This window comes from Microtus oregoni, unplaced genomic scaffold, assembly GCF_018167655.1.
Source record: "Microtus oregoni isolate MIOR12 unplaced genomic scaffold, Mior012 000035F_ref0000213, whole genome shotgun sequence".
Taxonomy (NCBI): domain Eukaryota; kingdom Metazoa; phylum Chordata; class Mammalia; order Rodentia; family Cricetidae; genus Microtus; species Microtus oregoni.
In genome coordinates, this window is record NW_024543094.1 from 4,783,864 (window position 1) to 4,806,883 (window position 23,020).

The 23,020-nt window shown below is 40.5% G+C and overlaps 1 protein-coding gene across 2 annotated transcripts in view; it reads right to left on the reverse strand.

Moving 5' to 3' along the window:
* The window catches only part of LOC121432584 (UDP-GalNAc:beta-1,3-N-acetylgalactosaminyltransferase 2-like), a 35,939-nt gene that overhangs the window by 3,747 nt on the left and 9,172 nt on the right, over window positions 1–23,020 (reverse strand). The window contains exons 2-11 of one of the 2 annotated variants that reach the window (XM_041630630.1): window positions 21,774–21,921; window positions 15,702–15,802; window positions 11,731–11,927; window positions 6,979–7,074; window positions 5,489–5,588; window positions 5,436–5,446; window positions 2,866–2,944; window positions 2,155–2,338; window positions 1,215–1,340; window positions 360–519 (exon numbers count right to left, since the gene is read on the reverse strand). In XM_041630630.1, the coding sequence (XP_041486564.1) occupies window positions 360–519; window positions 1,215–1,340; window positions 2,155–2,338; window positions 2,866–2,944; window positions 5,436–5,446; window positions 5,489–5,588; window positions 6,979–7,074; window positions 11,731–11,927; window positions 15,702–15,802; window positions 21,774–21,921 (1,202 nt within the window). The remainder of the gene's footprint in view (window positions 1–359; window positions 520–1,214; window positions 1,341–2,154; window positions 2,339–2,865; window positions 2,945–5,435; window positions 5,447–5,488; window positions 5,589–6,978; window positions 7,075–11,730; window positions 11,928–15,701; window positions 15,803–21,773; window positions 21,922–23,020) is intronic. The other variant, XM_041630628.1, reaches the window with a different exon arrangement.

Genomic DNA, 23,020 nt, shown 5'->3' on the forward strand with positions numbered 1-23,020 from the left:
AAAAGCAAGCTAGGGATGGGATACAGGACACACAGTGAACTAATAAGCCTAAAGTGTAATGTGGATCTCATAGGTGGGGACACTTGGTCCCTTAGACTGTAACCAAGTCAGAAGGAAAAAAGTGCTTCTTTGGCTTCTTCCTTTTAGCAGAAGTATTTACATTCCTCCACTTTGCAAATGAAGACTAAAAGCTGTGAAAACAGGCTCAAATAAGATATAGACATCATGACTAGAGTCTGATAGATGGCAGGAATACATACATCCTTTAAGGAGTGATTCCTGCAGAGAAAGGACAACCATAGTAAGCTGGCTCTACAAGGACATCTCAGGACATTGGACTGGATGAATGATCTTATTACCTGATAGGTCTTTAACCTTCCAGAGTTGCCTGCCAGCCAGTCAACGATATCCTTGGAGATCACGTACCCTGACCCACAAGCAAAGGCAGGGTAGGCTGGGCTGGGGTATTCTAGCTCCTGCCACTTCCCAGTTCTGTCCACTGCCCAATTCAACCTGAAACTGAGATGTTACAAAGATGATGGCTGGCCACATCCTTCTACTAGATGCCTTTGGCCACTACAAAGGCACAAGCTTATAGAGCAAGGGAAAATTCTTGCATCTAAGGAAAGGAATTATTTACCCAATGGTACTTTATATAGATTACTTAGGTAAGCTCTCAGTTTCTTAATGAAAGTTAAGAGAAGCCAACCCTGTGTTTCAGTACATATTCAAATGAAACCAAACCCACCAATTTACTAATCCTGCAGTGTTCCTAAAGTAGCAAAAATAATGGCTATGAAGATGTGTCATACATGGTCTAACAAAAAACATACAACAGCTTCAGGGTACCATGCCCTTCTAAAAGCACATCTTTGACTCTTGGCTGATAAGCCTAAGATTTTTTTTTTCTCTGTGTAACAGCCCTGTCTGGAACTAGCTCTCGTAGACCAGGCTGGCCTCAAACTCACAGAGATCCACCTGCCTCTGCCTCCCGAGTGCTGGGATTAAAGGCGTGTGCCACTACCGCCTGGCTGAGATTTTTCAATAGAAAAAAAAATTACCTCTGGTTATAGTGACAGCAAACTAATCCAAAATAGTTTAACTAATAAGAAATTTCATAACATTTTTCTTGTGGAAAAATAACTTGCTTATTTCATCCTAAATTAATTACACTAGGTATACCAAAAGTCAATGTCTGTCCATGTTTCACTTACTTTCCCCACCAAAAATTAGGTCCATTTAGATTCTTCTGAGCAATTCTATTAAACACAGCTTCTAAGTCTATGTAACAGTCATCATCTGTCTTCAGCAGCAAACCGAAGCTGGTGGTTTCCACAGTCCTGTTGACAAAAAAAGGAATATGCAAGTAAGCACCACCCCGGAAGGACATATACTATGCCTGTGCAGCTGTGCACCTTCAGTGTCTTATCCTGCACACAGAACCACAATCCAGTGAGAGTTTGAGACATGCAAAGTGTGTAGGAATGACTCCAAGGGAATAATTTTTGTTTTGTTGGTTTTGAACACTTAATGCCATTCACACTGTGGGTCTGTTCATCCAAATAAGAAAGCAATAGCACATTAGAAGATGTCTTAAAAAGGAACCAAGATGTGCTGAAGAGTTGGCTTAGCAGTCAGGACTAAGAACTGTTCTTCCAGATGTCACACACATTTGGTTCCTGGTACCCATGTAGGGCAGCTCAGAACGGCTTGTAGCCCCAGTCCCAGAGATCTGATGCCTTCTTCTGGCCTGCAAAGGCACCTACACACACAAGGCAGACACAGAGACACATACACATGAGTAATTTTAAAAAAAAACCTTAAGATTAAAAAGAAATTGATTTTAAAGGATTGTGATATAACAGATCACACCCCAGATGATTTTAAAATCTCGGTGGTTTGATGTTTCTGTATCAAAGTAACAACAAAGGGAGCTGGAGAGATGGCTCAGCGGTTAAGAGCCGGGTCTTCCAGAGGACCCGGGTTCAATTCCCTGCACCCACATGGCAGCTCACAACTGTCTGAAAATCCAGTTCCAGGGGATCTGACACCTTCACACCAATGCACATAAAAGATAAATCATAAAAAATTTAAAAAAAAAAACCAAAATAACAATAAAGCAAATTTTAGCTACCCAACATCCACACAACCTACCATCTGTAGAAGTTCAGTAATTTTGCAGGAACATTCCGGTAAGTATCCACAACATCCACGAAGACAATGTCGTCATAGATGCTGCTCTCCTCCTGCAGTAAGGCATCTTCCACTCGTAGATCCCGTATGTGGTTTGAGAGTCTCTGGGGCCGTGAGTGAAGGCTTCGTAACAGTGCATCTCCTTCTGAAAAGGAAAGGCTGACTGCTGAAGGAAGACACTACTGCATGTTCAGGACCTAGAACTTGAAAACGTTACCAGATTCCTTCCCCAAGGATGCAGTGGAACACATGCTCATTTGGCTCTTCAGGTGGGACAGAGTTATAGCTCACTTAGGCCTACTTGTGATGGGACATCAGAGATACTACATCCTACATGGGCACCACAATGTTCTCTGTAGCTCTGTTTGCTATGCTGGGAAACAATACAAGTAGAACCAACAAGAGTCCAACTATGCTTTACTTGCATAACAGAATACAATACCTTAAAAAGTAAGCTTCCGGGCTTTGCTTTGGAGACGGGGTGTTGCTACATAGCCCAGGATGGCTTTTGAAGTCATAATTTTTCTGCAGTCTCTTAAGCATCAGCATTTCAGGCATAAAACTTTGTACCCAGCTTGATAAGGAACTTTTAACTTGAAAAGATGACCTTTCAACATGTATTATAAAACAAAGTTAGCTACATTGAGTTTGCTTTTGCACTAGCCAACTTACCCTGAATAGTGTAGATAAAGCCACCTGCAACTCCCTCCACGCCTTCCATGAATTCATGAGGCAGTGTCCCTTCCCCAGCCTGAAAGGAATGAGAACAGAAGTGCTCCGGTATTAACGTATTACAACACTGAGCTGAATGGCCAGCATGCCTGACCTACAGCAGATACTGATGCCGTGGATTTTTATTTATTTTACTTATTTCTCTCTCTCTCCTTCCCTCCCTCCCTCCCTCCCTCCCTCTCTCCCTCTCTCTCCCTCCCTCCCTCCCTCCCTCCCTCCCTGTTTTTTCAAGACAGAATTTCTTTGTGTAATTATGGCTGTCCTCAAACTCATAGAGATCTGCCTGACTCTGCTTCCTGAGTGCTGAGATCAAAGGTGTGCACCACCATCACCTGGCCTACTTTATTTCCCTATTCTTACTTTATGTATGTTCAACACCTGAACCTGCATGGAGTGCCTTAGGATGTCAGAGGAGAGTGTCATACCATGAGGCTAGAGGCACTATGAGGGCACTGGAACCCAGCGTAGGTTTTCTGAAAGAGTAGTGTGGTGGACTGAGTAAGAATGCATCCCCACCCATAGGCTCATATATTTGAATATTTGGTGCTCAATTGGTGGGACTGTTTGGAAAGGGTAGGTAGGAGGTGTGTTACTAGGGCGGGCTTTGAGATTTCAAAGTCATTCCCAGTTAGCTCTCTGCCTCGAGCTTATGGATCAAAATGCAAGCTCTCAACTACTGTTTCAGCACCAAGCCAGCCCTGTTGCCAGGCTCCACACCACGGTGGTCATGGACTCTGACCACTTGGAATCATGAACCCCAAATTAAACATTTCCTTTTATAAGACGCCTTGGTCTTGCCTTATCACGGCAACAAAAAAATAATGAAGATAAACAGCAAGCACTCTTAACCACTAAACCACCCCAGCCCCTTATGCCATGGATTTAAAGCATCAAGATGACTCTGGCCCGGTGCTCAAAATTCCAACTTAAAGATAAGTAAATGTTCTTATACACACAACCACAACAGTACAAAACTCATCTTAGTTTACATCTAACTTTATCAATTTAAAAACATTAAAGAATTATTACTTTTTTACAAAAATTCTCGTGAATCTGCTAAGATCTTAGTGCATTTGAGAATTCAGGGACCGTGTAGAGAAAAGCTTTAAACCACCATCTGTTTCCAGCTGGGCAAGGCCAAGTGGATCATTTGTCTTTATATTTAAATTCAATCTTCAACTTAAAATAAGAAGGAAACTTATTTTCTTAGCATAACAAATCAAAGTCTATGGAATTTTGATATAGCCTAGGGATTTTTAGGTTTCACAAATGGAAGGTGGCATGATATTTAAGGCATTTGTCCTGAAAATAATAAAAGTTATGATTCCTTCCATAAAATTCTCTATCTTAAATAAATAATGGATAAAATACTGTACATGGCCAACAAGGATGAGGGTGTGTAACATGTAACTTTGTGGGTCCATTTATTTAATATATTTTCTTTTCTTTTAGACATTTTAAAATTACATTTACTTATTTACTTGTGGGTGTGTATGTACAGTTGAATCGAGGGCAGCAGGCTTGGCATCCCATGCCTTTACCTTCTGAGGGACCTGCCAGTCCTTATTTTCTCCCTGACTATGGATGTGATGGAATAACTGTGTCTTCTTTTCAGTGGGTGTGCAAATAATACTTTCTGAATAAGTAATAAATCACACGACACTCATTTAAAATCCAGAAATTACTTCATGTGAGCAGGACTAATATTCAAGAGATTATTGAATATTGAAATGCCAAGTGTCTTCCTGGTCATCAGACAAGTACCAGGGGCTGTGCAGCGGTCTGCACCACCACCACAGCAGGCCTCTTGCTCACTAAGTCTGTCTATACCTTTACTACGCTATGTCTGAGAAATTTACCTAACTTGGATTTGCTTTAAATCTGAGGAAAATCTGACTAAAGGAGAAATGTGATTCAGAAACCCCACCCAGAGTTGCTTCAAAATAAAACAAATGCCAAGTACTCTCTCCCTCCCTCACTTTAAAGATGCCCAGGCTGGCCCCGATCTCTGGGCTAAAGCTTCAGCTTGAAAAGGAGTTGGGACCCCAGGTACAGGACACTGTGCTCAGCTCAATATTTTGGTAGATAGTATTTTAACTAACATTTTGCTATCAAGGTAAGATGGCCAACTATGGAAGATGTGTTTCTTTTCTTCCTTTCTTAGTCTGTAGCCAGCTGGTCTCAAGTTCAGGGCAATCCTGCTGCTTCAGCCTCCTGAGTGCTGAGAACACAGGTATAAACTACTATACTTAGCTATGAACAAATGTTTCTAAAAATGCTCACTAAAAATCTATCAAGAAATAAAATACCAAACTTTTAAACATACCAATCTTAAGGCAAAACTACATTATTCATTAATATTGGAGTTACAGGAACATGCAACTCAAGCTGTTCACCTTCACTATGGTGAAGTGGCTCAGCAACACTTTCTACTGTGTATATATTCAAAACCCCTGTACGACACCGCCTAGGATAAAAGTAAATTCCAAACTTTGTAATGCATGTAAGACAGTTAATATTTCTAACCAACCCAAAGAAATGAAAAAGAGCTTACTGTAATGACTAAGAACACCCCCTCCGTCATTCACTGTCACTCTGTGTAGGTTTCTGGACAAGAGGCCATGGAGATCTTGGCTTTCCCACACAAGTGTACCTTCAAAGCTCTTTGGGGGGTGAGGGGGGGGAGGAATAATAGATCAATTTGTTTATTCTTGCCACTTAGGTTCTAAGGAAATATTTATGTAAAACTTTAGAAAGAATGTCAACCCCGCCCCCCTGAAACACATCAGTTTAATTTTTAAGCCACAACTTGAATATTTCATTGTTAGTATAATAATGTATGTCCTCGGCTATTTCTTCTGGACACATATAGAAAACAGTTCATGGTGTTGGCAGATGCTGTCTGGCTGTTCCTGCTGTCTCAATTTCCTAATGTTGCTACACCTTTTAGAGCTGTTCTTTCTAACGTGGTGTAACATGCCAGTTGGCTAACACTTGACTTACAGTTGTTTGCTGACCAAATGGCTACTATAATATAAGAATGTTTTGGTATAAATGTCTCTTTCCCACTATACTTAAAATAAATTCCCAGAGGTGAAATTACTGAAAAATCTAAAGTGTGTTTATGCATTTATTTTGGTACAAACTGTCACATTGCTTTTGAATACCATTTTTTATTAATTTATAAGGTCATTAGCAAAGTCTGAGAATGCCAACTGTATTGAACTCTTTCTACTATAAAATTTAGAAAAAAAGTAAAAAGCTCAAGTTTATCTGGTAGGTTTTTAACACATGACTATTTAATATTTACCAAGCCATGGCTATACATTGAACATTAGAAATAAAAACAGAATAGCTCTTATCTTTAAATACTATCAACATGTCACCACAGGCTCACAAATGAAAAACAACACTTGGCAAAAATTAGGGTGCAGAAAGAACTTCAAATTACCACAAAAGCAGAGAAGTCTTGAAGTAGAAAAGTGGACAGCAACAACACAACACCTTCAGAATCATAAGCATTTCACAGGCTGTAGCACCAGGCTGAGGAGAGGAGGGATCTAAGGTAGAGCAGATACTTCTCTGCCCACCATGGTGACGAACCCTGTCCTCTGCTTGGAAGCGGGGAAGATTCCCAGGAAACTGCCTGTAGGTTGATATGATTCCTCTTTCACAGAAGAGGAATCACGCTCCTGGCTGAGCGAGGTTTAAGTGGAGATCGGCGGTCTCGGGGGTGTCAGAGCATGATCACAATACCCCACAGCAGACTTCTTTACGATTCCTTAGATAAGTAAGACATTTAACTTTCAAAATACCTACTGTTTCTAAGACTTAATCCTACCCTTTGTCACTGAGACAGTCACACAGTTCTCAACTTTAAGTTAACCATGGCAACAGGCACTTTTAAAAACCATGGCTAAGAAGTTCTCTTGGTGTAAACTGCAAAATTTAGTGCAAGCTTTGTGGGTACTGCTGCTTCCACACTGTAGAGCTGACATGGTACAACAAAGCACACACCTACAAAGGCAACACTGGTCTTCACTCTAGCCATACCTCTGGTAAGATGAACTGCTCCACAGGCTTGTACCATAGCTTGTTCACCTGTATGCCACAGCTTGGAGGACTAAATCGAGCGACGAAAAGGGCCTCCTGCAAGATGGATAGGGAAGGACGGAGAAACAGACAATTTTCCTGTTATATATATAAATGTAACAGATCTTCAGACACTGTGTAGCTTTGTCAGTAAATTCACACAGCCACCAATCACACTCACTGTGGTTTCAACAACTTTCAGGTATTTACTTTTTATGACTTATTTTTATTTTATGTACATTGGTGTTTTGACATGTGTGTCTGTATGAGGCTATCAGACCCTCTGGAACTGGAGTTACAGACAGTTGTGAGCTGCCATGTGGGTGCTGTGAATTGAACCTGGGTCCTCTGAAAGAGAAGCCAGTGCTCTTAACCACTTGAGCCATCTCTCCAGCCCTACTTTTTGTTTTTTAAATATATTTATTTTATGGTTTTTGTTTGGTTTTTTGTTTTAGTTTTTTGAGGTAGGGTATCTCTGTAGCTTTGGAGCCTGTCCTGGAACTAGCTCTTACAGACCAGGCTGGCCTTGAACTCGGGGATCCGCCTGCCTCTGCCTCCCCGGTGTTTTACCTGCATGTATGTTTATGTACCACATATATGCCTTGTACACACAGAATGCAGAAGAGGGCATCAGATTCCCTAAAACTGAATTTATAGATAGACAGTTGTGAGCCATCATGTGGGTGTTGGAAACTGAATTCAGATCCTCTGCAAGAATAACAAGCACTCTACTGCCCCATTGAGATTTTCTAGTGCTGTTGCCATGGTCACTAGATTACTATATTACCTGTTTTACTGCTCTAGGGATTCAGCTGACAGCCCTTCGCAATCTAGGTAAGCACTGCACTACCTGCAGTGGGCACAGCCCTCTTTTAAGACAGTGTCTTGCTGAGTTGCTAAGATACTTTTGATCCTCCTGCCTCAGCTTCCCAAGCAGCTGGGATTTGGTTTGCCACCAGGCCTGAATGAAATTATTAAGATAAGGGCTGGAGAGATGGCTCAGTGGTTAAGAGCATTGCCTGCTCTTCCAAAGGTCCTGAGTTCAATTCCCGGCAACCACATGGTGGCTCACAACCATCTGGAATGAGGTCTGGTGCCCTCTTCTGGCCTGCAGACATACACACAGGGAGAATATTGTATACATAATAAATAAATAAATATTAAAAAAAAGAAATTATTAAGATAAACTATGATTTAAAGATTATATATTTATAGTCTTTAAAAACCTACCTTGGCATGAAATGTATTAAAGAAAATGAGTGTTTTCACTAAATTGAACCAACATATTTTAATATATATAATATATATTTAATAATATTTATATATTTAATATCCCCCCATATATACCCAAGAACAAAATGAAAGTTCACAGATCTCTATGGAAAACCAATGTACATGGGAATCCTTCAAAAGTACTTTCAGAAGAGAACACAAACCACAACAGGGAAGAGAAGAGGACGGCTCTTAGGATGTGTACTGTTTTTCTTTGTGCTTTCCCATGTCTTTCAGGCAAATGCTAGGTAAGTACTCTACCACTGAGCTACACTGCAGCCCTTCCTTAAAATCTTTTTTTTTTTTTTAACTTTTACCACAGTAATAAGATTGCTACAATCCAGTAACTGGATAAAGCAATTCCCACTGAAATCATGACTATAATGTGTCTTCTTTCTCTTAAATTTATGTCTATCAACATATTAACAAACCAGATATTCTTTTTTTAAAAAAAGATTTAATTATGTATATGGGTGTTTTGCCTACATGTACATTTGCATACCAGAGGAGTGCAAGAGGCATCAGATAGGGCTACAGTTATAGATGGTTGTGAGCCACCATGTGGGTGCTAGAAATTGAACTCAGGATTTCTGGTAAGAGCAGCTAGTGCTCTTAACCATTTAGCCATTTCTCCAGTCCACAAACCAGACATTCTTTAGGTGGAGTAAAAATAGGACAAATTGCAAAACAGACATTTAATCTTTTATTAACATTGCTAGCAGCATTAGCAATTCTATTTATCTATCTGTCTGTCTATCTATCCATCCATCTATGTGCATTGGTGTTTTGCCAGGGGTGTCGGGTTCCCTGGAACTGGTATTACAGGCAGTTGTGAGCTGCCATGTGGGTACTGGAAATTGAACCCAGGTACTCTGGAAGAGCACTCAGTGCTCTTAACCAATAAGCCATCTCTCCAGCCCCATTTTATTATTTTTTAAGACAATTATTTGATTATGGTTGCCCTTATACTTATGATCTTCTAGCTCAGCTTCCCTAGTGCTGGAGTTTGAGGATGATGCCAGCATTCCTGGACGGAAAGAAAGACAACTCAGGAACACTGCAGAAGAGCCAGAGCATGAGGAAGAATGCTGTGAAACGCTGTCCTCCGGACATGACATGACTGTTGCACACAAAACTCACAACAGTGGTTACTGACACAAGACCTGCACAAGACCAAGTCAGTTAAAGATTCTATCACAAGAGTGGGGGTGGGGCTAGAGCTGGAGAGATGGCTCAGCAGATAAAAGCACTGATTGCTCTTCCAGAAGACCTGGGTTCAGTTCCCAGCAACCATGTGGTATCACAACCATCTATAATAGGATCTGATGTCCTCTTCTGGCATGCAGGTATATATGCAGAGTACTCACACATAAAATATAAATAATAATAATAATAAAAAGATTCTATCACAGGACAGGGAGGAGGTTCTGAGGTTCCACCTTTAACTGTGGAACTACTGGAAGTTGATAGCTGTGAGGGAGACTCACTTTTCTTTTAAAGAATGACCACTGGTAGGTTCTCCACGGTCCACCATGGTCCCCCAGCGGATGGCCCAACGCCCATGTTCACATAATCAGCACTAACTGGACTCAGTGGGCATAGGAAGGAAGAGAGAGGAAAGAGGATCTAGCTATATCGCCCTGGCTGGCCTGGAAATAGCTTTATTGACTAGATGGGCCTTGAACTTGTGGAAATCCTCCTACCTCTGACTCCTGAACACTGGCACTACAGTTCTGTGCTTGACCTTGTTTGACTTCAACAAAACTTCAACCAACCAAACAGTCAACAAAAATTGAAAAGGAGCTTCTAGTAATAGCAGCCCAATTATTATCTATAGATAACAATGATGAACCCTGGAAAAACATAAAAACATCTTAGCCAGATATGATGATACCCACCTGCAATCCAACACTTAGGAGGCTAAGACAAGAGGATTTCAAGTTTAAGGGCAACCTGGGCTGTCCCACCTCAAAAACAAAAACAGACCAGTGAGCAACAACAACAAAGACGTGAATGAAACTGGAATTCAAACATGTAAAACGTGGAAGAGAATCAAACCATGGGAAAAAGGGAAACTGGGTCTATTCTATCTTCCCTTAGTGTTCTTCATTAAAGATACAATTCTATACCAACTTAAAAAAAAATCAGAGGACACAGGATAAAAACAGTTACAAGGAAAACTCACAAGCAAGGAAAGTTCTCACACATACATACAGAGGTGGGGGAGGGAAAGGAAAGGGAGAAGGAGAGAGGAGGAAGGGTGAGCTTTAATTTCTTCCCATAAATCCTGCCCAATCTGAGACTGATCCATGAAACACACATTGGAAGCAGAACCCAGGCAGCCCAAGTAAGAACAAAAAGAGCCAAGCAGGATTTGAACTGTTGTCCACTGCAAGAACAGTTTAGAATCCTCCAGCCAACTTAACTGCTTACTACTGCAAAACATGAAGAGAGAAATGGATTCTCTTTGAACGATGTATTGAGAGGTCTCACAATAGATCATTCAGAGTATCTGAAGTTACTAGTTGCTAGGCATAAAAGAAAAACCTATGTCAACAGAAAAGACAATACTAACAAGGCAGAAACCCACAAGGCTTAGAGTAAGCAGACAGACATCAAAAAAAAAAAGAAAGGAAAGGAAAACTATCAGTTAACAAAGTAATAGGTTTCCATATGGTGTTTTCATACATATTTCATTTTGGCTTATTATCTACCCTCTTATCTCCCTAGTCCTACAGTAGCATTTAGCTCTCCCACTGTTATGAAATATTCCTTTACACTGTGTCACTGTGACTGGTTTAATAAAAAGCTAAAAAGCCAATAGGTAGGATCTGGGGGGCAGAGAGAACGCTGGGCAAAAGGGAGGAGACACCAGGGATGTAGAGCAAGCAACACAAGCATTACAAAGTAAAGGAAACCAAATCACATAAAAGAACGCAGATTAAAAGACATGGGTTACTTTAAGTTATAAGAGCTAGTTAGAAACAAGCCTACGCTATCGGCCAAGCTTTCATATATAATTAGACTCCATGTGGTTAACGTTTCTGATCCAGTTTGAACTGATTTTTTGTGCAAGGTAAAAGATATGGATCTAATTTTATTCTTTTGCAGGTGGCCATACAATTAGCATCATTTTTGAAAAGACTGTCTTCTCTTCAGTTCATGTTTCTGACACCTTTGTTAATGAAGCTATGGGGAATTTAGGTTTGGCATTCCTAATCTAGTCCAACTTTTCCTTTTGCACATATAATTCATCTATCTATGGTAATCTCTCCCCAAGCCAGCATTACAATGCAACATATTTAACTTCAACCAATACAGGAAGAAAGATGGAAGTCACCCAACCATGGAGAAGGTTCAGCCTTTAAATCTACTTAGGACAACAAGGAAAAGTTTCTAAAGAAGAAAAATTGGAAAAATCCTGTACATGCCAATACACACCTCCTGCTCTGCCTGATACAACTTGACTGTGATGTTCCTCTGAAAACCAACGTCATTGGCATCATAGAACACTCCAAGACTGGTAATCACAATTGGGTAGAGAACTTGGAAGCTCACGCTGACAACTTGGTCTTCAGAGAGTCTGGATGAGGAAGTATCTTCAGGGAAGTTGAAGGCCTCGATTTCTTGATTCAAAACTAAACAAGCAACAAGAATAGGATATTACGTCATCAGATAAAATCCAGACTTCTGCACACACACACATGTGCAAACACATACAGCATCCCATAGGCAAATACTTAATGTAAGTCAACTGCAAGGTATCTATACAGAAGGCCTGGATAAACACTATTAAACATTATTAAAGTACTTAGTATAGTAAAAATGGTTAGAAAATTTGATCTTTCCCTGCAAGTTTTAAAAATGCTACTTCCTATTAAGCAATTTGAAAGTTTATGGTATGTATGGAAACCACTGCAGTATAGGAGTAAATGAAATCCCTTTGAACAACACTGAGAAACTTCTATAAAATATTTATGGCAGATAAGTAAATCAAGCAGACTCTGAGCACCTACTCTACACTGCCCATCACATCTACATACACCACTTCCCTTTTGGGAAGAGCGTTATGTCACTTACCAGGTAAGACTCTATAGCCATAAGGGACACTGAGTAAGCATCCCCAAATCACAAAAAGTGATGCAATCGGGAATCAGACTCATGTTTCATGACTCACAAGTCAGAGCTCTTTTTATATCAGTTCCCTGAACTGTCTTTTTTTTTTCTCCAGAGCTGGGAACTGAACCTGGGCTTCACTCATGTTCAGCAAGTACTATACCAGAGAGCCAATATCTCCAGCCAATAATTCTTTTTCAAGTAACTTTTCTAATTACAATAAAAGAATCAGGATAGATTAGATAATACGGCTTATTTGTCAAAAATTGTTTGAGAAATACAAAACCTACTTTAAAGACAAAGTTCTCTGTAGTTTTTAAACCTTGCTGATGACCCAACCAGGTAAAATCAATGTGTGTACACACATGTACTTATAAAGCACATGTACAGACTGTAGCCAGTCTCTACATTGCTATCAGGGCTGTGAGTCCAATTCAGTGGTGAAGCTGACCTGCCCAGTACACACAAGGCCCTGAGGTTGATTCTTGACACTGCAGAGCTCACTGAAAACCACTGGATCACACTCCTCAAAATAACACAATTAACACGAAATTTTGCTTTGACAGAATTTACGAAGTTCACTGATATTCTTAGAAAGACAGCCCTGATTTACAGAGACTAGAATATAGCCCTATCTTGTACATATTTAGGTCCCTCACTTTAGTCCCTAGAAGGTATCTTAAAAAGATCTTCAATAAAATGGAGGAGATTAACAGGAAATGCTGCCTCCTTCTTCTTAATAGACATGAGATGGAGAGGGCAAAAAGGGACAGAATTTTTTTGCGAGGAGCTAGAAAGCACTGTCAGCATCCAGACTGGATGACAGCAAGTTTTTCTCTTTAGTATATTCAGGAGACAAAAGGCACCCAAAGTAGAAAGAAGCATGTCTATTAAAAACAGGAGGTCAAGTCATTCTTAGACTTTCTTTACCTTAAACAAATGTACCTTAAGTTCAAGCTACCTGGAGCAGGAAATCTTGTTGCTTTGACAGCAGCCATTAATCAAACCTTCTAGACATACTGCAGCAGGATTAATGTTCATGACCTTTAGATACTGAAATAACCCAAATGCTCAGGGGGTAATAAGATATGCCTAAACAGTGCAGTTTTAAAAACTATGTAATAAAGGATGAAAGTGTCCTATTAATGGAGCATTTACCCCTCCACTATCAATAAGCAATTAAGATGGTAAGTTCCAGGTACCAAGTGCTGGGGATGGGAGCAGGGCTGCATACTGCTAGGCAGACATGCCCTGTGTAATGTTTCTGTATGTGGCTGTCCTGTTTTGATTTCTGTAAGCTGCTACATTAGTAACAACACATCTGGTGAGGTTACGATCCTATGCTCTCTACTAAAAGCTAATGGAACCTCTCCTCAGAAGAACACAAATATATGTACAATTTTCTCTACAAACCTCATGATAAAGACTAGAATATATGCTCAATTTATTGAAAAAGTGGGCTGAAATCCAATCTATGAAAAAGGCAGGCTCCTTAGTATAAAATTATCTATGGAGTTCCAGAACCTACACTAAATGTTCTATCATTTACTTCACCCTGTGCTAGTCTCCACGAGACTACTTTTCTTTCTTTTCTTCCTTCCTTTTTTTTAAATAGCACTCTGTAGATCAGGCTGACCTGGAGCTCATTTTGTAGGCACGTCGATCTCAAACTTATGGCAATATTCCTGCCTCCCAAAGGCTGCAATTAAAGGCATGCGCAATTACACACTTTATTACTTGCTTACAGAGATGAAATGCAGACTCAGGAGGCCACAGAGCTAACATGACAGAGCTGGCTTTAGAGCCACAGATTTTCAGCCCTACGTATGATCACACCTCAAAAAGTGAGATACATGTAACTGTGAAGACTGATAAACTTTAAAACAGACCAGCACACCCGACAGATTTGGAAGCCTCCTTTAGAACTGCAGCCGAACACCATGGGAATGCTAATAATGTACTAACAGCCTCCCTGACAACATGGAACCCCCCCCCCCATTAGCATCAGCTTTCTGCAGCCTTATCCAGATTATCACAAACTTAATTCTAAGGAATATAAAATAACTTTTAGTAATTCAAACATTTTCTTGTTTCGTTTGCAGAAGCTTAGTCAATAGCCCGTGACTTTTAACCTCTTAATTTTTTTTTTTTTTTTTTTTTTTTTTTTTTGCGTGTTCTTGATATATCACCCAGGCTGATTCCTAGCAGAAGTGATCTTCCCACTTCTGGTTCCCTGATGTGGGAGTGATTTCTTATTAATAAAGAAACTGCCTAGACCCATTTGATAGGCCAACCCTTAGGTAGGCGGAGTAAACAGAACGGAATGCTGGGAGAAAGAAGCTGAGTCAGGGAGTCGCCATGGTTCTCCTACTCCAGACAGACGCAGGTTAAGATCATTCCTGGTAAGCCAGCTCGTGGGCTACACAGATTAATAGAAATGGGTTAGATCAATATGTAAAAGCTAGCCAATAAGAAACTAAAACTAATGGGTCAGGCAGTGTTTAAAAGAATACAGTTTCCGTGTAATTATTTCGGGTAAAGCTAGCCGGGTGGTGGGACACAGCCCGCCGCTCCGTATTTCAACAGTTCCCCAATGGTGGGATTCTAGGCATGTGCCACATCACCTGGTTGCTGTGGAATACCTTTTACACACTATGAACATGTGTTGTTCATAAAGGTGCATTGGCCTATGGCAAGGCAAGACAGAGACAGGCGAGAAATCCAAGCAGAGATACAGGTGAAAAAGGGCAGAGTCTGGGAGACACCAGCATCTACCCAAGAAGCAACATGCCACAGCACCAGTGAGCCACGGGTCACATGACAACACATTAATAGAAATGGGTTAATTTAAATGTTAGAGCCAGCTAGTAATAAGCCTGAGCTATTGGCCAAACATTTATAATTAATATTAAGCTTCTGAGTGGTTATTCAGAAACTGGTGGGTGGGAGAGAAACATCTAGTTACACTTGATTTTAGCAATAATTCAAAATCAAAGTCAACTCACAATATTTATATCATAGTTTTTATTAATTGGTAAAGTCAACATTTTCCAAAAGTTCAATATTCAGCCACCTATGAGTAACCTAATTCTCTAGATGCACTAAGTCATACTGAAGAATATACCGGTCAGCCCTGAAATTCTTTGTCAGTAAAGAAATCCCAGAGACTCCCTGAGTGACTAGTCCATCTGTCAAAAAGGCTGGAATACAAATTTTGATGACAAATATTTAGTTGGTTAAAAATAGCACCTTTTACTTGACAGCAAACATAGATAGCAGCCTGAAGGACAACGCACCTGGGTTGGTGATGTTGAGCAGCCGGCAGGAGTAAGGATCCTCCCTGTCCTCCACAGGCACTTCACAGCCACGAGCACCTATTATGAACTTCACAAGCACACTGAGAGATGGAGAATTAATGTCAGTTATAGATTCACTTCATAGAGCCATTTCCTCGCGCTCATTTCAGACCTTTGAGACTATTCTCTAACTTTAATATCAGCTTCTCAGAAACTGCATTTGGAAGTTTCCTTTTCTCTTGCTGGACTAGTACTTCTAAGAGGAGGTCCCTGCTGCTCCCACCTTGTGTCACTGGTAACCTGTGACTTGTTACCCAAGGTTTTGCTCTTCATCTCTTCTTGGTCTGCTCATTCTTCTTACTCCCTGTCCTCTGAAAACACTAGTTTATTCCTAAGGCTGTAACTGGCACAAGAATGATTCTTGAGCTAGCATATCTAGTGTAGACTCATCCTTGGAGCAATCAATCCTCAAGTTCTTTGGCGTCTAGAATACCCACAGGAAGCAGAGTTCTTAAGTGCTGGATTATGAGAGCTAGTTGTCAAATTTTCAGGAATTTTGTAAATGGTTGAGTCTTTATTAAACTACAGAAACATATATTTAAAACAAGCTCCCCATCCTTTTATCTGTTTGATAGAATATTTATGGTATACGGTATATATCTTTATCTGTGTGATAGAATATCTATGGTATACGGTATATATCTTTATATATCTTTATCTGTGTGATAGAATATCTATGGTATACGGTATATATCTTTATATATCTTTATCTGTTTGATAGAATATTTATGGTATACGGTATATATCTTTATCTGTGTGATAGAATATCTATGGTATACGGTATATATCTTCATATATCTTTATCTGTTTGATAGAATATCTATGGTATACGGTATATATCTTTATATATCTTTTATCTGTTTGATAGAATATCTATGGTATACGGTATATATCTTTATCTGTTTGATAGAATATCTATGGTATACGGTATATATCTTTATCTGTGTGATAGAATATCTATGGTATACGGTATATATCTTTATCTGTTTGATAGAATATTTACGGTATATGGTATATATCTTTTCGTTTGAAATTATTCTTGGAGAAAGTATTTAAACCACAGAAACAAATAATAATATAAAAAAGGACTAGACTTTTTGTATCACTGTTTGTCTATCCTGAAAGTATAAGAAAATGTTAGTGTTGTAGGGAGCTGCGTTCCAGCCCAGCTCCGCACGGCTAGCTTTACCCGAAATAATTACACGGAAACTGTATTCTTTTGAACACTGCCTGGCCCATTAGTTCCAGCCTCTTATTGGCTAACTCTCACATCTCGATTAACCCATTTTTAATAATCTGTGTAGCCCCACGAGGTGTGGCTTACCAGGAAAAATCTTAACCTGCGTCTGTGTTGGGTGGGAGAGTCATGGCGACTGACTCGGCTTCTTTCTCCCAGCATTTTGTCTGTCTACTCCGCCTACCTAATTTTCTGTCCTATTAAAGGGCCAAGGCAGTTTCTTTATTAACCAATGAAATTAACACATAGACAGATGACTCTCCCACCTCATGTTAGTAACGCAGATTAAAACTAAGTATAATAGATGTTCAGTCGCTACTGTGTGAATAGTACTTTTTGAATGTCCAAAAACTATTACCTGATTCAAAGTCACTGACTTCATTGATTGAGAATAAAGTACTGAGATATCTTAGTAAACACTTTAGTCTTACTTTCAAACTTTTTTTTTGACCATTTTACTTCTTATGTGTAGGGATGTTTTGCCTGTATGTACACTCATGGGCCATATGCGTGCATTCTCATGGAGATCAGAAGAGGGTAGTGGGTCCCCTGGGACTGGAGTTACAGACAGTTGTGAGCTGCCATGCTGGTGCTGGTAACTCAACCTAGGTTCTCTGGAAGAGCATATAGGTAGGTACTTGCTGAGCCATATCTCCAACCTTAAGTCTTATTCTTTAACGTGAAATATTTACCTCAGAGCGATATGCCTCTGCTAATTCCAGAATAAGTTTGTTACAGATCTAATATCCTGGCAAACCAGAAGCATTCTATGAGAATTAGCTGGCCAAATAGAATTGACTAACTTTATAGAGTACTGCATGAATGTTATTACCTATCAACTATGTGCTACATCTTTCTATCAATAAAATTATGAAATATAAATATGAGCAGCCTCTTTTAGGAACCACTCAATAACCATTTCCAGAGGACACTCCAGCCTGTGGGCACCTGAGCTCAAACACATGCTCTGCTGAGCTTCCTGTCCAGTACTCAGCACCTTGACTGGGGACTTCACAGCTCTCCACATCAGACAGTCGGCCTCCCACATCCTCTGATGACATCACTGCTCAGGAGTCACACTCCTCAGAAGTCCTGGTCTGAACAGGTCCTGCTGACCTCTTACAGCCACAGGCCTTTCTTCTTTCCCCCTCCCTTACAGTCTTCCCCCTCTCTCCTTCTTTCCTAGGTGCCCCCTGCTCTAACACTTTCAACAGCCCCCAGGTTACATATGACTGATGTTTCTCAAGTACCCCAGGCTATTTTAAAGATTTTTTTTTTTGGCCAGGTAGTGGCAGTGCACATCTTTAATCCCAGCACTCGGGAGGCAGAGGCAGGTGGATCTCTGTGAGTTCGTGAGTCTGAGGCCAACCTGGTCTACAAGAGTTAGTTCCTCTGGAAGAACAGCATTCCTAACTGCTGAGCCAGCTCTCTAGTCCCATCCCAGGCTGTTTTACAGGTCTCTCCATTGTATCTACACTGCACAACGAAACCTAGTTCTATGTCCAAGGCCCCTAGACTCCAGCTCTACTGCACCTTTGTGTTTTAACACACATTGTGCATGACCTGCTTAGAATAAATGCATTAAAGTGACAAATTACAGCCTATCACAGAGGCTTAGAACCAAGCACAGTCCTCATAAATAAAGCTGAGTGTGACTCCTTTAGAAAAACAGTTATCAAAGAATGCCATAACCACAGAATGCACCATCTCTTTCTACTGGGCAGCTGGGCGGAACACCTAGGTAGACAATTAGCATTTGTAATAAAGGTACATACAGACATGAGTGAATATGGTAACTAAATTACATATACTCACCATTTTTTTTTTTAGCTATCTTAAATAACCTTACTAAATCCATATAACTATTACGCCCTAGAAAGTTATTTTTGGGCTTCAATCTGTACTTATGTAGACAATCCATTATCTTCAGAAAAACAAACACAAGCTTACTACATTTAAATAACTGCTACAAAGGCAAATGAATTACTGCTATAAATTATACTGATTATTTTTAGTTCTGAGGTCTTCATTGTTGAGTACCTCACTCATGGAGAGGACAGGTTATAGATACTAGAATTCTATCAGTACAGAAAACAAAAAACAAACAGCCTACTTCCTAGTGGGGAATGATGAATAACTTAGAAATAAATGTATTACACACGCTAGTTGGTAATGTGTGTAATAATAAAGTCGAGCAAGGGAAGACGGGAGAAAAGAAGCAGAGTGCTATTTAATATGAGACTGTGTGCTAAGGTAACATCTACCAGAGCCCTGAAGGAAGGCTACCATGAAGACATTCAGTGAAAAGGTGGTCCAAGCGAGGGCAAGGCCTCTGAAGAGGAAGCCTGAATAGTCAACATTGGGAGCAGGGGTATGGGGAATGGGAAAGACGACACCATATGTTTTTCTCACATGCAGAATCTAGGTGTGTGTGTGTGTGTGTGTGTGTGTGTGTGACATGAAAGCAAAAGGATGGAATCACAGGAAGAATGAGAGGGTGAGGGTAAGTATGAGCAAAGTACAATGACAAACTTATGAAAATGTTATAATAATACAAATCAACATTATTTTGTATGCATTAAAAAAAATCCTGGGGCATGAGGAAAACACAGTAAATTGACTTACATAGGAGAAGGTGATGTAGACAAGGTCAATGACTACCATAATTTGGGATTTTTATTTTACTATATTTATTTATTTAGAGACAAGTGCCATTAGCCAAGACTAGCATCAAACTCAGTATACAGCTGAGGATGACCTTAACCTCCTATCTATGCCTGATAGGATTTTATTCTGAGAAAGAAGACAACAGAAACAGGCAGGAGCACGCACATGCGCACATGTGCGCAAGCACACACACACACGAGTATCAATGGAGGTTATGAATAGAGAATTAACAAATTGGACTAATCTTAAGAGGATCATTCTGGTCTGGTAGCTATATGGAAAATGTAATGTGGAATAGGGCCAAGACAAAGCAAGCAATCCATACAGGGGACTTCTGCAACAATCCAAGTGACAGGAAAAGGTAGAATTCAGATAAGGAAGGCAGGGGTAAAGGGTGTGAGAAGTCTGACATATGAGCTTGGTTGGCATGGGAAGTGAAGGCAAGGGAAACAACATAACACCATGATTTTGGTCTGAGCAGTTGGTGGCACGTTTTTACTGGGCATGACAGCAAAGACTACTGGAAGTCAAGCTCTCAAGGTGGATCTGAGGCCTTTCCTTGCTAGGTACAGGATTTATTGTTGCGGTCATGTACTAAGGAAACCTACCAGGAAGAGGAATGGAAGCTGCCATGAGGAAGATAGGAAATCGATACATGTTCACTGTCAGTGACAAGAAAATTACCAACTGCAATTTACCTCAACCAAGAAAATGACTGTTTACTACAACCCCAAGAGAACTTTTTCTGCTACAGCCTCCATGTCTTCCCATCCTAGGTAGCTCAGCCCTATGCCTCTCCCCTCAGTTCTTCACCACAGTCTTAAGAGATGTTCACACTTAGTACATGACTGTATAGCCAGGGAAAGGCCGCAGAACCATTTCCAGAACTCAAGTTCCAGTAGTCTTTTCTGTCACGCCCAACGAGAACTCGCCATCAACTGCTCAGACCAAAATCATAGTTTATGTTGGTTTTTCTTGCTTTCACTTTCCACGATAACCATTCATGCCCAACCATTCCCGAACACCAGCTGGGCCAACTATTATGAGCAGGGGAGGCAGTGCACAGCCCAGTTCTGGGAGGGTGGCTAGGAGAGACTGTGATGGCATGCCATACACACCATACATTATGCCATTAAAATACTACACGACTGAAAATATGAGGTTATTGAAATAATCTAGGGTGCCAACCAGAAAACATTGCCTTCTGGCTTAACATCTTGATAAAACTTACTTCTAAGATTCAGAAGGAAATCGCCTTTTCTCCCAAAAGGGCCATGTTTCTAAATCAGTGTCTCCTTTTAAAAAAAGATTTATTTTACATGTATGAGTTGGGGAATATTATTTTAAGGTGTGTTACTTTTGTGTATGCTGTGGTACATTTGTTTAATGATGTAAAGATGTGTTACTTTTATTTACGTTGTATTTGTTTAACTCTGTGAAGCTGTGATTCTTTGCCTGACTGAAACACCTGATGGTCTAATAAAGAGCTGAATGCCAATAGCGAGGCAGGGGCAGAGAGTAAACAGAAGGAGAAATGAGGACAAGGAGCAGCATTAGCAAGAGAACAAGGATGATAGAGGCCGGCCGGTTGGCCGGCCACCCAGCCAGTCACAGACTAAGAGAGTAAGTAAGATAATACAGAAGTAAAAAAGGAAACAGCCCAGATGCAAAAGGTAGTGGGGATAATTTAAGTTAAGAAAAGCTGGCAAGAAACAAGCCAAGCTAAGGCTGGGCATTCCTAACTAAAAATAAGCCTCCTTGTGTGATTTATTTGGGAACTGGGTGGTTGGGCCCCCCCAAAAGCCAAAAGAGTAAAACAACACTCAACATGTATGAGTGTTTTCTCTACATGTATGTCTGAGAACCACATGTGTGCAGAGCCCACACAGACCAGAAAGGAAATCAGATCCTCTGGAACTAGAGTTACAGATAGGTGTGAGTCACCATGTAGCTGCTGGGAATTGAACCTAGCTTCTCAGGAAGACAGCCAATGCTCTTAACCATCAAGTCATCTCTCCAGTCCCAATACTTGACTTTTAAAACTAAGGGTTTTTTGTTTGTTTGTTTTCAGTTCTTGAAACAGACAAAGAGTAATTCAGAAAACCTACCGTTGACTTAAAGTAGGGTGCTGCAGCAAATGCTTCAGCCAGGTGTTTCTTATCACATTTCGAAGTTCATGGTTATTTCGAGCTGATAACACACCAACTACCACATCATAGTGACTAAATTTCAACTGAGGAAATAAGGCTGATTGACCTATAAATAAGCAATACATATTGCAAGTCAGTCACAACATCTCAACTACAGTAAACTAGCATATATCATAAAAAGTTTATTACACATAAAACATGCTTTTGCTTATAAAACATACAGATAAATAGAAATAAAATTTAAAATTTCATTTTAAATTTAAAAAACCCAAAACTCAGCATCCAGAAACATGTACAACATACTGGCATATAGGCTTTGGTATCTCATATGTATGTATCTATACAACTATGCTAGCATAAGAAAGATTGTCAAAACAAAGAAGTTTGTTATAAGAATCAGCTGTGAAAAGCAATATGGCATAAACAACATATATCAGGCAGTAAGAAAGTCAATTAGGTCAGTTAGAATCCTGGGTCCTTACAATTCTTAGTTAAGGGAACCACTTTAGGGTTGGCAAGAGACCTGATCCTAGAGGGGCTCCCAGGTGCCCAAGCTGAGGTCCCCAGTTAGTTCCTTGGGCAGTTGAGAATAGGGAACCTGAAATGACCCTATCCTTGAGCAATACTGACAAATATCTTGCATAGAACCTCATCTGGTGATGGATGGAGATAGAGACAGAGACCCACACTGGAGCACTGGACTGAGCTCCCAAAGTCCCAATGAGGAGCAGAAGGAGGGAGAACATGAGCAAAGAAGTCGGGACCACGAGGGGTGCACCCACCCACTGAGACAGTGGAGCTGATCTATTGAGAGCTCACCAAGACCAGCTGGACTGTGACTGAAAAAGCATGGGATAAAACTGGACTCTCTGAACATGGCGAACTATGAGGGCTGATGAGACGCAAAGGACAATGGCACGGGGGTTTGATCCTACGTAATGTGATGGCTTTGTGGGAGCCCAGCCAGTTTGGATGTTCACCTTCCTAGATATGGACGGAGGTGGGAGGTCCTAGGTCTTACCACAGGGCAGAAAACCCTGACTGCTCTTTGGACTGGAGAGGGAGGGGGAAAGGAGTGGGGGGAGGGGGAGAAGGGTGGGAGGAGGGGGCGTAGGGGGGGAGGAGGGGGAGGGAAATGGGAGGCTGGGAGGAGGTGGAAACTTGTTTTTTTTTTTTCTCCATTTCTCAATAAAAAAAAAAAAGTA